At 35.8% G+C, this 15889-nt stretch overlaps 1 protein-coding gene across 10 annotated transcripts in view; it reads right to left on the bottom strand.

Moving 5' to 3' along the window:
• SBF2 (SET binding factor 2) overlaps nucleotides 1–15889 on the bottom strand; it is a 460355-nt gene that overhangs the window by 206557 nt on the left and 237909 nt on the right. For all 10 annotated transcript variants that reach the window (XR_006777991.2, XR_006777993.2, XR_015726904.1 and 7 more), the window contains exons 7-11: nucleotides 8971–9103; nucleotides 7148–7256; nucleotides 4936–5049; nucleotides 1480–1557; nucleotides 31–144 (exon numbers count right to left, since the gene is read on the bottom strand). Coding sequence is in view for 4 of the 10 variants with exons in the window: in XM_087868044.1 (XP_087724170.1) it covers nucleotides 31–144; nucleotides 1480–1557; nucleotides 4936–5049; nucleotides 7148–7256; nucleotides 8971–9103 (548 nt within the window). In the remaining 6 variants the exon portion in view is untranslated. The remainder of the gene's footprint in view (nucleotides 1–30; nucleotides 145–1479; nucleotides 1558–4935; nucleotides 5050–7147; nucleotides 7257–8970; nucleotides 9104–15889) is intronic.

The following is a 15889-nucleotide window of genomic DNA, read 5'->3' as shown; positions in this document are numbered from 1 at the left end:
CACGTACAACAAGGTAACGTACCGTCTTACCTTGTGAAAATGTATTACTGGCTCTGCGTGAATTCTTATAAGTTGTAGGCATGATCTGTATCCTTGGAAAAGTTGTGCAAATAATCTAAGAAAAACTGCACGTACTTCTTTATCCTGAAAACATAGGAAGAAACAAGTTAGGTAACTGAATTTCTTTAAAAAAAAAAAAAGAAAGAAATATCACAATGACAACAGGTTGAAAAGAACCTGAGAGATTATTTAATCAATCTGTCTGCACTTCCTACACGTAAGTCTTACTTGTGGCAGCCCTGAGAAGTGGGCATCTAGCCTGTCCCATTGTTGTATAGTGTAGGCTGTTAAATAGTTCTTTTTTAAGTGAATTAAACAAAACTTGCCTCTAGTATATCCAATTTTCCTCTCAGAAAAAGTCAGAGTCTCCCCCTTCACCAAGTCAGAGAAGGACACCTTTCCCAAGTCATTTGATGTTTACATCCGTCAAAAGAATTATAGTCACAAATATAAAAGAAAAAAATCTCAAAAGACTATATTTTAAAAGCTTAGGAAATTCTTCCAAAGTTTATCCAACTTATAAAAATCTATTCCTATATTAATAAGGTATGACTTAAAAATTGGTTTTGATAATTCAGGTTCTAATAAAATCATAGTTTTAGAACTGAAAGGAAACTTACAGATTTATCTGGCAAGCCCTGGGTGAGGAAATGCTCAAGAATGCTGAAGTAACTTAGCAAAGGTATCCAGTTCTGTAAGGCTCCTGATTGGCCACAAAGATCAACTCTAAGAAATGCTTGGGCAAAACTTTAAAGGGGCCTTTATTATATACTAACTCTTACTTACATGGCTTCTTTTTTCTTTTTTTAAAGATTGTATCTATTTATTTGACAGAGAGAGAGAGAGCACAGGCAGTGGGCACAGCAGGCAGAGGGAGAGTGGGAAGCAGGCTCCCCGTGGAGCAGGGAGCCTGAGGCGGGGCTCGATCCCAGCACCCTGAGATCATGACCTGAGCCGAAGGCAGATGCTTAACCCACTGAGTCATCCAGGTGCCCCACTTACATGGCTTTTAATTGGAACTATTTTCATCTATCCCTCAAACTGGACTCTCTTGTTGTCAACAATATCTGTTTCCACTTTTTGTAAGCTTCCCCCTTTTATCCCTGCCTGGCCCTTTCAATTTGATACTTAGCATAGTTTCCCAGGCCATCACCCACACTTACTCATTCCTCCTCAGGGAAACAGTCTTAGCTCTACCGCCCCCGTCCCCCGCCCCCCGAGTCAATGAGCCCTGTGGCTCCTCCAAGAGCAGGACACAAGATCAGTCAGTGACAATTCTAATTTCTAACCCATACACTTATCACTAGGCTGTACATCTGACTCTCACCAACTGTCACCACACTCAGCTTCTTCAACAACCCTACAAATAAAAGTACAGCTCTATTTAAATACATCAAACTCAAATATTAAACTTCTTACCAGCATTTTTGAGTGGGATAAAGCTGTTCGTGGAGGGGGAAAAGCATGATCTGCTACTTCCAAATCTGGGTGTAGAATCTAAAGCAAAAAAGTTTGGTTATGTACAAAATCTTAATACCAATAAAACCTATTATTTAACCTAATTGGAGTACTAAGATAAAAAAGTATCAGGACATGAATAACAATATTATTTCCTCCAGGAAACAATGCAGTTAGCTGAGGCGGCTCTCTATGTACTATTGTGGAAAGATCTCCAAGATAAAATATTGAATGAAGAAACATGTTCTAGAAAAACACACATAAGTATGGTCTCATTTATTTGAAAGTAAAACAAAACTTAAATCTCTCTCTTGGTCTGTGTATCTATCTACACACACAAAACATATAAATGAAAATGTAAAGTTCTGAAAGAATATACACTAAACTATAAATATTAGTTACCTCTGGGAAGGGAACAGTCTAGGGCAGAGTGATTTGTCTATATAGTTGAAAATGTTAAACCAGCGTTTGTTTTTATGTTTATTAGTGTAATTAAACATTTATTAATGAATTAACTGAAATACTGAGGACCAACTGAATAAGCTATGAGCCTCATAGTCTAGAGGGCAAAGGTACAAAACAATGTGCAAGTACTATAAATATACAAAGAATAATATCCAAAACATCCAATATAATTAAGTCAACCTAGGAAAACTAAAAAAAAAAAGGTAACAATTGAGTTAGGCTTTGAAGAAGAGCAGGCTGGGGAGCAGGTAGGTAACGAAGATCTGTGCAAGACTTAGCACAGAGGAAAGGATGAAATTTCCTAAGTAGCTTTTGTCCTTGCAGAATCATTTTCAAATACTCAGGTTTGGGAAGTATACTTATAATAGATGAAAATACTCTGGCCAACCCCTGGATGAGGAAATGCTTAAGAATGCTTAAATAACTTATCAGGGGTATATCCAGTTCCGTAAGGCTCCTGATTGGCCACAAAGCTCAACTCTAAGTAACGCACTGGGCATAATTTTAAAGGGGCCTTTGCTATACACTAACCCTTACTTACATGGCTTCATAACAATACTTAAAATTGACACTAAAATATTAAAATTTTTATAACTCAATCACCCAATCATTACTACGATATAATAATACAGCATAATTCATGTCTAAAAAATCATCCATGGCTATTACACAGCTCAAGTACTGTGTTGCCCTTTGATCACAATTATTTACTAACCAAATGAGGCTCCTATAATTGTGTGTCAAAGCTCCCGCTCGGTTCATCAAATACGATTTCTTTTTGGTTCTAGTTTGATAATACATATGTTCTCATCTCTTACTTACACCACTACACTGTACCACACAGTCTTGTACTTGACGACTACAAAAACAAGTATACTCAGTTTTACCAAACTCATCAAATTTGGTGGCATGGGTGTTGCAGGTGAAGGGATACTAACTAGTGTGCAGCAGAATCTCTACCAGGAGACACTGACTTAAAAACTAAAATTTTAATTTTTGTTCATTTTGGTACTTAATCCCTGAATAATTATAAATATCATTATTAAGTAATCACATTAAGATTTAGAAACTTATGATTTTTAGAAACAGTAAACAATTTTTCAATCACTCAAATACTACCTCCTCAGCTTCTACTATATCCATATACTACCAATGTAGTTATTTAGTTAATATTTTTCTTTAAATTGTCTTTAAATCAACTCACCTATTTAAATCTAGTATTTTCTTAGATGATATCATCTATGAAATCATAGGTTTTTATGTTATTTTTATTATGATAAATACATAATTATTAAAATAAAAAAGGTTTCCACATGTGACCCAAAATCATCTCCATACTTCACTTTGGTAAACAGTCCTTTAGTCCTCCCATGCATTCAACATTCATCCTATAGATACAGTCCAGGAAACAGAGGCCTAGAGATAAAATGTGATTTGCTCAATAGTATCAAGTGGCGAGATGAAGACTGGAATTCAGTTCTCCTGAGTCCTGCACTAGTATTCTTTCCATTCTATCACATCCTGTACTCTAGATTATGTTAGGAAAATACAGTCTTCTCTAAATATTCACATCCCATAGATACCACAATTAACAATATAAGGACTAATACAAATTTGAAAATATTCTAAGAATAAAATCCCTCCTGGTAATCCTAGACTTCTAAGTTCCTATTTAAGTTACTATTTAAGGGGAAATTTTTTTAATTAATTTTTTTAGGTTTATTTATTAATCTCTACACCCAACGCGAGGCTTGAACACATGATCAAGATCAAGAATCAGTGCTCTTCCAATTGAGCCAGCCAGGCACCCATAAGGAGAAAATTATTTTAAACAGCTCAGCCTGGAATATTATTCAACCATATGAAGGCTGGGGTCTGTAGGTGGCTCAGTCAGTTAAGCGTCCAACTCTTGATTTCAGCTCATGTCACGATCTCGAGACTGTGAGACTGAGCCGCGTGTCAGGCTCCATGCTGGAGGCTGCTTAAGATTCTTTCTCTTCCGTTCCCTTTTCCCCTCCTCTCCCATAAAAAGAAAAGAAAAGAAAGAATATGAAGGCTTTAGTTCTAGTATGGCTTGAAAAGGAATGCAGAATTTCTAAGTTTCAATTTTCTGATGATGAATAAATAGGCATCTAAAATTTTGTCAGTAAAATAAAATGCTCTGATTTTAAAAACCAACAAATGTAAGGGGCACCTGGCTGGCTCAGTTGGTAGAACACGTGACTCTTGAGCTCAAGATCATGAGTTCAAGCTCCACACTTGGCACTGAGCCTACTTTAAAAAAAAATTGTAAGAAACAAAAAATAAACTAAGATAAAATAACTATAAAAACATTAAATATGTCAGTGAAAAACACCCAAGCTACAAGACTTAAAACTTTACTCCAAAGAATGCTGGATATTTAATCTATCAGTAAGTTACAGTTTTCTGTAGTAACTTGAAAACATTGGCAAGACAATATCACACTATTTGCAGGTAGCACTTCTACCAAAAAGGAATGAGACGTCAACAAGGAGGTTGAGGGAAAGGAGCAGATACTACACAGATGGTACTATAAGGTGCTATACAGTACTTACAGGTACTCTAAGGGATGTTAGGGAAACCAGGGATTTTGAGGCAGAGTCTGGTCTTATTTTCACAGGTGTGTTGGTATGTTTCCAATACCTAACACAGTATTCAGTATATATTAACTACTAAATAAATATGCCGAGTGAAAGTGAATGTAGAACAAATAAATAGTCAGAATTTATAGTCTTCAGATAATGTGTAGTAGAGAATCCTATTCTAAATATTCTATTCTTTCTATTCTATTCTAAATATTCTGTGAAAATATATTCATGTTTTAAGAACATATAACTTTTTTTAAAGTAATTATACTGCCAATGGTATCTAATTCCAATTACCTGAGTTTATATTTAAATCAAAAGAAAATTACTGTTAAAAATGTCATACCAAAGAAAGAGCTGCTTGAGTCTGATGCAGAAGTGGTTCCGGGAGGGAAGAGAGGTGAATACATTCAGGAATTTTAATAGTGCCTCCATCCAAATCTGCTATGATTACATCTAGCTAAAGGAGATAAAAATTAATCAATAATTAATAAAATGTACTTATTCCTAATCAATTTGACCTTCATTAATTCAAAACGAAAAGAACCAGGTGTGGAAAAGACTCTTGACTGTTCATAGCAATAGAACGCTGGGTTCATGACTTCCCAGCTACCATGTATTTCCTAGCTTCCTTTGAAATCAGGTGTGGCATGTGACTAAGGTTCTGCCAATGGAATTTGAGAAGTGATGTGTATACTTTCAGTTATTCAAAATAGAGGGGACGTGAGGCTCTCCTATGCTCTCCTTCCTAAGGCTGAAACTATGAATAGCAACAACCCAACCTTGAACATTCAGATGATGCCAATACCTGAGGCAATTCTGGTGGAGAAACAAGAAGGAAAGAAGCCTGGACCACGAGTGTGTAACGGAGTCAGCTGGTCTGCTCTAATGGCACCACTACGGATGGCTGAATAAAATTCCGTTTCGTTTGAACCACTGTGTTTTGGATGCTTTGTTATAGTAGTTTAGCCATGTCGTAAATAATACAGTACGCACTACAAGAGTTAACAAACAAAGCAACTGGTATACATCAAAATGGTACTGTTTTGGTGCTTAAGAAAGAAACGGATTTTTAGCATTTTACAACAGTCTACTTAAACATAACTTACATAAAAATGTAATAGAGAAACTAGCCAGGACTGCTGAAGTTATTATGTTGATAATAGGTTTAAAATCATTCTCATTTATTCATTAAAAATTAAGAAACTTATTTTTGGAAACATTTGGCTTGTCCTACCTCCTGAAACTTTATATTTAGTGGGAAAAAATTACCTGTCAACCAGATGAGTATGTTTCTAATTAGTACCAAATAGGTTTTACTAAGTATGTTTATTGATTTATGCATATTTTATATGGTGGTATCAAAGTTAAAAAAGAACTAGATATCAACATATAAAGGTAGGAAAATAATATATGAATGAGGGTCATGTTTATAATTACAATGTTGAATTATCTTTTGTCAGTTTTAATGACACCTATGATCTGATTACAATTATAATTATGTATAAATACCAACAGAGCTAATTCTGTTGGCATTTAAAACTAAAACAAAAGTAGAATTACGAAATCTGAAGATCTGTGGATCAAAGATGTCATATAGCCCAGCTTTCAGTAAAGAACTTTTCTTAAACTCCCTGAAAAGTGTCATGGGATTTGTTCATTGCACTCCACTTACAGTACTTGAGGGTACATTCCTTACATAAGGCAACCCATTCTTCATCGTTGGGCAGCGCTGATAGTCGAAAGCTCTTCTATTGAGGAGAAATTCGTTTCTATATCCACTACATCCACTGATTCTATTTCAGCTTTTCAGAGCTACAAAAAAATGAACCTTCCTACAACAGTCACTTCCGTTTTTACCTTTAGCTATCAAGCAGTATCATGTTATTACCTGAGAAAATTTCCTTAAGGGCCTCACAGGATATAGTTTCTAAAGTCTTGACAATCCTGGATGTCCTTCTCTGAAGCACATTTTTTTTTGACAGTCCCTCTTAAGTTCAGTATAGAGAAGTAAACACATTATTCAGAACTGGCTTAAATATAGAGCATGCCTTTTCTTCTTTGGTATTTCTACTCATATGGCATTAAGAACAGGATAATTTGGTGGAGTTCATACTAAAGGGTTCATATTCCACTAAAACCCTCTTTTACAAATGCTTTTTGCTTTTTAGCTACCAGCCATTCAGGATTAACACAGGCCTCATTTCAAAATATGAATATATTACAGCGATCGTAATGAAAGTATAAATAGAATACTAATAAATGGATTACTTTATCTTCCTTTCTCATACACAGGACGGAGAATGAAGGATAAAATTAATATGCCAAAAGAGAGGCATTTAAAACTATTAATAAATTCATTTTGTATATCTTCCATACTTACTATAAGAAAAAACTAATATATTTATATTTTTCAATGATGCCTTATCTTCCAGCCAATCTTTCCTATTGGGAATACAACAGATCTGAAAATAGTAATTAGCTGAAATGTTATAGGACTCAAAGACATATGATGAGGTTTTGGCCTCAATACTGGCAATTTAAAGATGAATACTTACAAGTTCATGGATATCAGTTTTAAAGATAGAATGTACTCCAATAATGAAAGGCGTTGGGGAACTTAGAACTTCCAGCAGCTGAGCCGGGAGAATGGGGATATAAGGGTAACTGGAAATAATAAAAGCATATGTGAGATATATTTGTTCTTCCATAATATGAACATATTTTCTTTCATTTTTATGTGGTATGAATTTCAGAATACCTACATCTATTATCAATAATATTCTCATGGCTGTTAATAATAATTTTTAAAAAGGAAGATTAAAAAAAATCTTCATGAGAAAGAGATGATCAGATATAACAAGATATAAAGTAAATGGAACCCAGGGCAGCTTCCTTATTCCTTATCCCTCTGAGGCAAGCAGTCTCTTTAGGTTTGTCAATCTTGCTTGAAAGCATTTTTCCTTACATAAAAATCTGACATTAGGAGGTAATAATGACTCCCTGATGGGCTCTCTCCCTCAATACTGATGATGATTTGTCTAAACAAAACATCAAATTCCATTTTCTATACTTGATGTTTGAATTCACTCAGAATGGCAAAGCACAAAAATTAAGGCCTAGAATGCTCTCTTATCTAGGGGTTAAGAAAGGCACATAGCAGGGCGCCTGGGTGGCACAGCGGTTAAGCGTCTGCCTTCAGCTCAGGGCGTGATCCTGGCGTTGTGGGATCGAGCCCCACATCAGGCTCCTCTGCTATGAGCCTGCTTCTTCCTCTCCCACTCCCCCTGCTTGTGTTCCCTCTCTCGCTGGCTGTCTCTCTCTGTCAAATAAATAAATAAAATCTTAAAAAAAAAAAAAAAGGCACATAGGTAAAAAAAAAAAATTTTTTTTTAAATAAAATCTGGAAACAGGGGCGCCTGGGTGGCACAGCGGTTAAGCGTCTGCCTTCGGCTCAGGGCGTGATCCCGGCGTTATGGGATCGAGCCCCACATCAGGCTCTTCCGCTATGAGCCTGCTTCTTCCTCTCCTACTCCCCCTGCTTGTGTTCCCTCTCTCGCTGGCTGTCTCTATCTCTGTCGAATAAATAAATAAAATCTTTAAAAAAAATAAAATAAAATAAAATAAAATAAAATAAAATCTGGAAACAGTATAAATTTTTTTCTAGCCTGTATGAACTTAAGTTTCCAAAATGTTATGATTATCAAATTGATAAAACAGTATATTAGAAAATATTTTATTCATAACACTATCAGGGCATCACTGTTTAGAAGTTTTGGTTTTTACTTTTTACTATGGAAAATTTTATAACACCAACCCCCCCGCCCCCCCCAGAAAATAGAGAGCAAAAAGGAAAATGAAGCCTTCTGTATCCAATGCAGATTTGACAATTACCAATGCAAGGTCTCAAAGATGTTTCTACTTATTTTTGTTCTCTTTCTTACTATATTATTTGGAGCAAATCCCAGACATCGTATCATTTATACAAAAATACTTTAGTAGGTATCTACAAAAGGTAAGGGATCTTTTTTTAATATAACCATAATACCATTATAACCCCTAAAAATTAATAACTCTTCAGTATCAAATAATCAGATAAAACTAACTTAAGACTTTTGTCACTAAGTATATTCAAAAAGAATTAAATGTTGCTGACAATACGATTCCAATTATTCTTTCACTAAATTAATCAACACTCAGTAATGAACAACTTGGAAAATTTCCAAATTCTAAGTTAGCTTTCCATCAGAATCATGTGTACTGCCTAACTGTAAAATACGCCCTTGTGGTTCAAAACTATTGTGCTATGACATTTCAACCAATCATTAATAAGCAATGCAGAATTTGGGAACAAATTAAAGTACCAAGTTAAAAACCTCACCTATATTTAAGAGGAAACATTAAAGATTCCAGGGCTCTGCAAGCATCACTAAGTCTCTGGAAACTTGCAGAATGGAAGAGAACCTTATTTTCTGTGAGAACTGCACAAAAGAGGCTGAGGACATTTTGAATTCCTGAAAACACAAGAACAAAAGCTTACCAAATGCATTTCATTTTATGTGTGTTGCCAACAAAGAATGACATGGAACGAAAAAGTCAGTATTTTTGAAATCTCTAAAGAAAACTATTTGGTCAAACTATAAATTCCAAATAACCTAGGAGTATTTGTTTTCCCAAACTTTCATTTTGTTTGTCTTTATTCTTCAAATCAATGTAACACTCACTGAACATATTAGTTGTTTGGAAATACATTATTACCTTCTTTTCAACTTCATCTCCATGGACTGTACTTAAATTCCTGTTTTAGATGTTGGCAATGTTCAAATAACTTTTTTCCCCTTAAAGTCCATTTGTCTGATGTTAATATAACCAGGACAACTTTGTTGTTGAAATTTTCCTGGTTTGTCTTTTTCCATCTTTTCTTTTCTTTTTCCTTTTCCTTTTTCATTTATTATTATGATATGTTAGTCACCACACAGTACATCATCAGTTTTTGATGTACCATTCCATGATTCATTATTTGCATATAACATCCAGTGCTCCATGCAAACATGCCCTCCTTAATACCCATCACCGGGCTAGCACATCCCTCCACCCCCCTTCCTTCTGAAACCCTCAGTTTGTTTCCTGGAGTCCACAGTCTCTCATAGTTCGTTTCCCTCTCTGATTTTCCCTCCTTCATTTTCCCCTTCCTTCTCCTAATGTCCTGTATTGTTCCTTATGTTCCACATGTAAGTGAAACCATATGATAATTTCATTTCTCTGCTTGACTTATTTCACTTAGCATAATACCCTCCAGTTCCATCCATGTTGATGCAAATGGTGGGTATTCATCCTTTCTGATGGCTGAGTAATATTCCATTGTGTATATGGACCACATCTTCTTTATCCATTTGTCTGTTGAAGGGCATCTCGGCTCCTTCCACAATTTGGCTATTGTGGACGTTTCTGCTATAACTTGGGGTGCACATGCCCCTTCTTTTCACTACATCTGTATATTTGGGGTAAATACCTAGTAGTGCAATTGCTGGGTCATAAGATTGTTCTATTTTCTACTTTTTGAGGAACCTCCATACTGTTTTCCATAGTGGCTGCACCAGCTTGCATTCCCACCAACAGTGTAAGAAGGTTCCCCTTTCTCCATATTCTCACCAACATTTGTTGTTTCCTGTTTTGTTAATTCATGGAATCCAAAAAAATACAGCTAAGACCTAAGTGAAAGAGCTTACTGTCTAATTTTTCTTCTAGGAGTTCTATGGTTTCCAGTTTTACATTTAAGTCTTTAATCCACCTGGGTTTATTCTTCTATGTGGTATAAGAAAGTGGTCCAGTTTCATTTCTTTGCATGAAGTCATCCACTTTTCCCAACATCATTTATTGAAAAGACTGTCTTTTCCCCATTGTATATTCTTGTCTCCTTTTTTATAGATTAATTAACCAAATAAGGATGGGTTTATTTCTGGACTCTAGTCTATTCCATTGATCTATATGTTTCTGTGCCAGTACCATACTGTTTTGATTACTTTGTAGTACAGTTTGAAATCAGAAAGCATGATACCTTCATCTTTGTTCTTTCTCACAATTGCTTTGACCACAATATTGTTCTTTAGAAATTTTTCCCTACAGTCAGGATTTGTTCTAGGATCAGATACTCCGTTTAGTTGTTGCGTTTCTTTAGTCTCATTCAATATGAAATATTATTACAACCTTAAATTTTTTATACTGAGGTACAATTCACCCACCATGAATTAGCCATGTTAAAGAGAACAACTTATTGATTTGCTTAGGTTGAACCGTCACTGTATCCCAGGAATAAATCTCACTTGACTATGGTATATGAATCTTTTAACATGCTGATGAATTTTTTTTCGATTTTACTTATTTAATTATTTGAGAGAGAGAGCGAGCACACAAGCACACACATGCAAGAGCAGGGCGAGAGGCAGAGAAGAAGAGAAGGAGGAGCGGAGAGGCAGAGGGGGAGGGAGAGGAACAAGCAGACTTGTGCAGAGCCTGAGGCTGGGCTTAATCCCATGACCCTGAGATCATGACCTGAGCTGAAGACCCCACTAAAAAGGAGAATTACAGGCCAATATGCCTGATGAACATGGCTTTAAAAATGTTCAACAAGATGCTCGTATATCAAATCCAACAGTACATTAAAACAATTCTTCTCTACAAGCAAGTGGGATTTACTCCTGGGCTGCGATGGTGGTTCAATATTTACAAATCAATCAATGTGGTACACCACATTAATAAAACAAACGATAAGAACCATATGACTCTCTCAATACAGAAAAGCATTTGACAAAATACAGAACCCATTTTTGATAAAAACCCTCAACAAAGTAGGGATAAGAGGGAACATACCTCAACATCATAAAGGCCCTATACCAAAGATCCACAGCTAATACCATCCTCAATGGTGAAAACCTGAGAGCTTTTCCTCTACAGTCAGGAACAAGACAGGGATGTCCACTCTCACCATGTTATTTAACATGGTACTGCAAGTCCTAGCCACATTATTCAGACAACAAAAAGAAATAAAAGGCATGCAAATTGGCGGGGATGAAGTCAAACTTCTGCTATTTGCAGATGACAAGATACTCTAAGTAAAAAACGTGAAAGACTCCACCAAAAAAAAAAGAATTGCTAGAACTGATACACAAATTCAGCAAAGTCACAGAATACAAAATCAACATACAGAAATCTGTTACATTTCTATACACCAAAAATGAAGCAGCAGAAAGAGAAATTAAGGAATCAATCCCATTTACAACTGCACCAAAAACAACAAAATACCTAGGAACAAACCTAACCAAAGAGGTAAAAGATCTGTACTCTGAAAACTATAGAACAGTGATGAAATAAATTGAAGAGGACACAAAGAAATGGAAAGACATTCCATGCTTATGGATTGGAGGAACAAATATTGCTAAAATGCCTATGCTACCAAAAGCAATCTACACATTTAATGCAATCCCTATCAAAATACCAACATTTTTCACAGAGCTAGAATAAACAATCCTAAAATGTGTATTGAGCCACAAATGACCCTAATTAGCCAAATCAAGCTTGAAGAAGAAAAGCAAACCTGGAGGCATCACAATTTTGGATGTCAAGCTGTATTAAAAAGCTGTAGTCATAAACACAGAATGGTTCTGGCATGAAAACAGACACACAGAGCAATAGAACAGAACAGAAAACCCAGAAATGGACCCACAACTATACGGTCAACTAATCTTTGACAGAATATTCTTCAAAAGAATATCCAATGGAAAAAAGATAGTCTCTGCAACAAATGGTGTTGGGAAGACTGGATAGCCTCATGTAGAAGATCGAAACTGGACCACTTTCTTACAACATACACAAAAATAAATTCAAAATGGATGAAAGTTCTAACTGTGAGACAGGAAACCATCAAAATCCTAGACAGAACATAGGCAGTAACCTATTTGACATTGGTCATAGCAACTTCTTACTAGATACGTCTCTGGAGACAAGGGAAACAAAAGCAAAAATGAACTATGGGGACTTCATCAAGATAAGAAGTTTCTGCACAGATAAGGAAACAATCAACAAAACTAAAAGGCAATCTACAGAATAGGAGAAGATATTTGCAAATGACATCTCTGATAAAGGGTTAGTATCCAAAATGTACAAAGAACTTATCAAACTGAACACCCAGAAAATGGATAACCCAGTTACGAAATGGGCAGAAGACATGAATAGACATTTTTCAAAAAAAAGACATCCAGATAGCTAACAGACACATGAAAAGATGCTCAACACCACTCATCATCAGGGAAACAGTAATTAAACCTACAATGAGATATCACCTCACACCAGTCAGAATTGCTAAAATTAACACAGGAAATAACAGATGTTGGTGAGGATACAGAGAAAGGGGAAACATCTTGCACTGCTGGTGGGAATGCAAACTGGTGCAGTCACTCTGGAAAAGAGTATGGAGGTTCCTCAAAAAGTTAAAAATAGAACTACCCTACGATTCAGCGATTGCACTACTAGGTATTTACACAAAGGATACAAAAATACTGATTTAAAGGGATACACACACCCTGATGTTTACAGCAGCATTATCAACAATAGCCAAAATATGGAAAGAGCCCAAATGTCCATTGACTGATGAATGGATCAATAAGAGGTGGTGTCTCTCTCCCTCTCTCTCTCTCTCTCTCTCTCTCTCTCTCTCTCACACACACACACACACACACACACACACACACACACAATGGAATATTACTCAGCCATCAAAAAGAATGAAATCTTTCCATCCATATTGACATAGATGGAGCTAGAGAGTATTATGTGAAGCAAAATAAGTCAGTCAGAGAAAGACAACTACTGTATTACTTCACTCATGTGTGGAATTTAAGAACAAAACAAATGAACAAAGGGGGGGAAAAGAGAGAGGGAGGCAAACCAAAAAAACACTCTTAACTACAGAGAACAAACTGATGGTTACCAGGGGGGAGATGGGTGAAGGGATGGGTGAAATAGGTGATGGGGATTAAGGAGTACACCGGATGTTCTGTGGAAGTGTTGAGTCACTATATTTTACACCTGAAGGCGAAGGGCAGAGGGCGAGAGAGAGAGTTTTAAGCAGGCTCTATGCTCAGCACAGAGCCTGATGCAGGGCTTGATCTCACAACCCTGAGATCATGACCTGAGCTGAAATCAAGAATCAGCCACTTAACCGACTGAGCCACCCAGGCGCATCTTCACACTGTTACTTTCTATTCCTACAGCTTCTCCCACTGACTCTAATACATATTTGTGTGTCCCTTCTTCCAGTAAGAATCCTGGATACTAGTAATATACACATATTTATTCATCTGCTAAATATTATACTACATGTAAAATAGTTACAAAATTTCTTCAGCCATTCTAACTCAAAACACCACACCAACTAAAAATGAGCTCACAATTTGTTTGAAATTCTTTCCTCAAACCTGTCCAAAACTAAGGTTAGTCAAATACTGTGTACATAAGTTATTTTGAGTAGTTTTTCCTCTTCAGTGTGGTTAGGTTTTTCATCTGAAAGACAGTGGAGTCTGCTTCTGTTTGCTTTCAGTTTTAATATTTTTTTTTTTTGCTTCTTCCCATCATGACTCATTTAGTATATTTTCTGAGTATGTAAGACCTACACATATTTCCAGAAGTCAAATCTATATAAAAAGGTCTACTCAGAGAAGTGTTACTTCTTCCCTGAATTAATAGTATTGTGCCCTGGTTCGACCAGGTTCAATTAATTTTCTGGTTGTTATAATGTACTATAATTATATAAAGTATTATTATTGGGGGGATGTGAATAATGTATACTTGGAGATTTTCTGCACAAATTTAGCTACTTCTTCTGAGTCAAAGTATTTTAAAAAAAATTCCGTAAAAAAACCCTGGGCTGCATTAGTTTCCCAGGTTGCTATAACAAGTTACCACAAACTTGATGGCTTAAAACAACACAAATGTATCATCTTTTATATGCTATTTTTTAAAATGTATCATAAGTCATTGTCATTAAGTAGTTGTCACTTTGACATGGAGGAAGTCCCTATTACATGCTGTTCTTTTCTAGTACAAGATATTCCTTCCTAGCTTTGTCTAGTTTATGGCACCTTAACTATTCAGAGTTTATCTGGTGAAAGGAAACATTCCCATTTTATCCAGGAGACACTTCTGAAATCTTACTTAAGCTACATTGTAAGTTTTACTGCAAAGATATTTCATATTTTAGCCAAGTGTTTTTACAGTCAAGAATCATGGTCTTGAACCCCTAAAACAAATAATACATTACATGTTAATTAAAAAAAAAGAATTCAGAATTATATTACACATTAAAATGGTTGTTATAATATGGCATATGTCTCCTACTTAGCAGATGTTTATTGTATAGCAAATAGAATTTCAAGACATTTTATGAAGTTCTCATTGTCAAAACCTTAAATAAAAGTGAAAAGGTTTTGATATCTTTTCTTTGCTACTATTGCATCTACCTATCTCTGACTGTCTACATTTCATGATCAAATGAATGCTTTGCAAAAATATTAGTGTCTGTGTTGTAATTATAATAGGGTGTGAGGATGGGGTAGGGGGAGGCTGTTTCTTAAAATAATCACTTTAGGTTAAGCCAGTACTTAAGAGGGAGGATATCAAGTACTCAGTCATCCCTATTATGATATTGGGCAATATAGTTTTTCTGGAAGCTTAGATCTGAATTTGTTATGAATAAAAATAGTAATAGATACTTTATGGGAAGAATTTCAACCAGCTCCTGATCACTTTATAATAAAAACTCTTCAAAACATGTTAACCATTAAAAAATGTACAATATTTATTAGCTCGGTTTTTCTTGGTTTATAGAAACATCTACATAAATGTGAAAATAAGTAATTTAGAATTATGATTAAAGTGAGTATTTGCTTAAGAAACCACAAACATATTATCTTAAAGCTCAGTAGGACCGAAGTCCTATTTTGGGGTTTTCCAGCTTGTAGCAACTGCCCACATTCCTCGGCTCATGGCCCCCTTCCATCTTCAAAGCTGACAAAAACCAGTCTAGTGTTTCTCATGTATGTGGTGTCAGAATGCAGCATTCTGACACTCACTCTCCTGTCTCCCTCTCTCATCTTGTAAAGGCCCCTGTGATTTACACTGGGCCTGCCAAAGGAACTGACCCTTGAGTTAGATTTTGAAGAATAAGCAGAAGTTAGTGAGGGAGACAAGAGCAGAAAGGCTTTCAAAGCTGACAGAAAACCATGTGCAAAGAAACAGAGGACCGA

The sequence above is a fragment of the Ursus americanus genome, chromosome 16 (assembly GCF_024610735.1).
Source record: "Ursus americanus isolate L20-20 chromosome 16, mUrsAme1.1.p, whole genome shotgun sequence".
NCBI lineage: Eukaryota > Metazoa > Chordata > Mammalia > Carnivora > Ursidae > Ursus > Ursus americanus.
The sequence above is the reverse complement of the archived record's forward strand: the minus strand, read 5'-3'. Positions and strand labels throughout refer to the sequence as shown.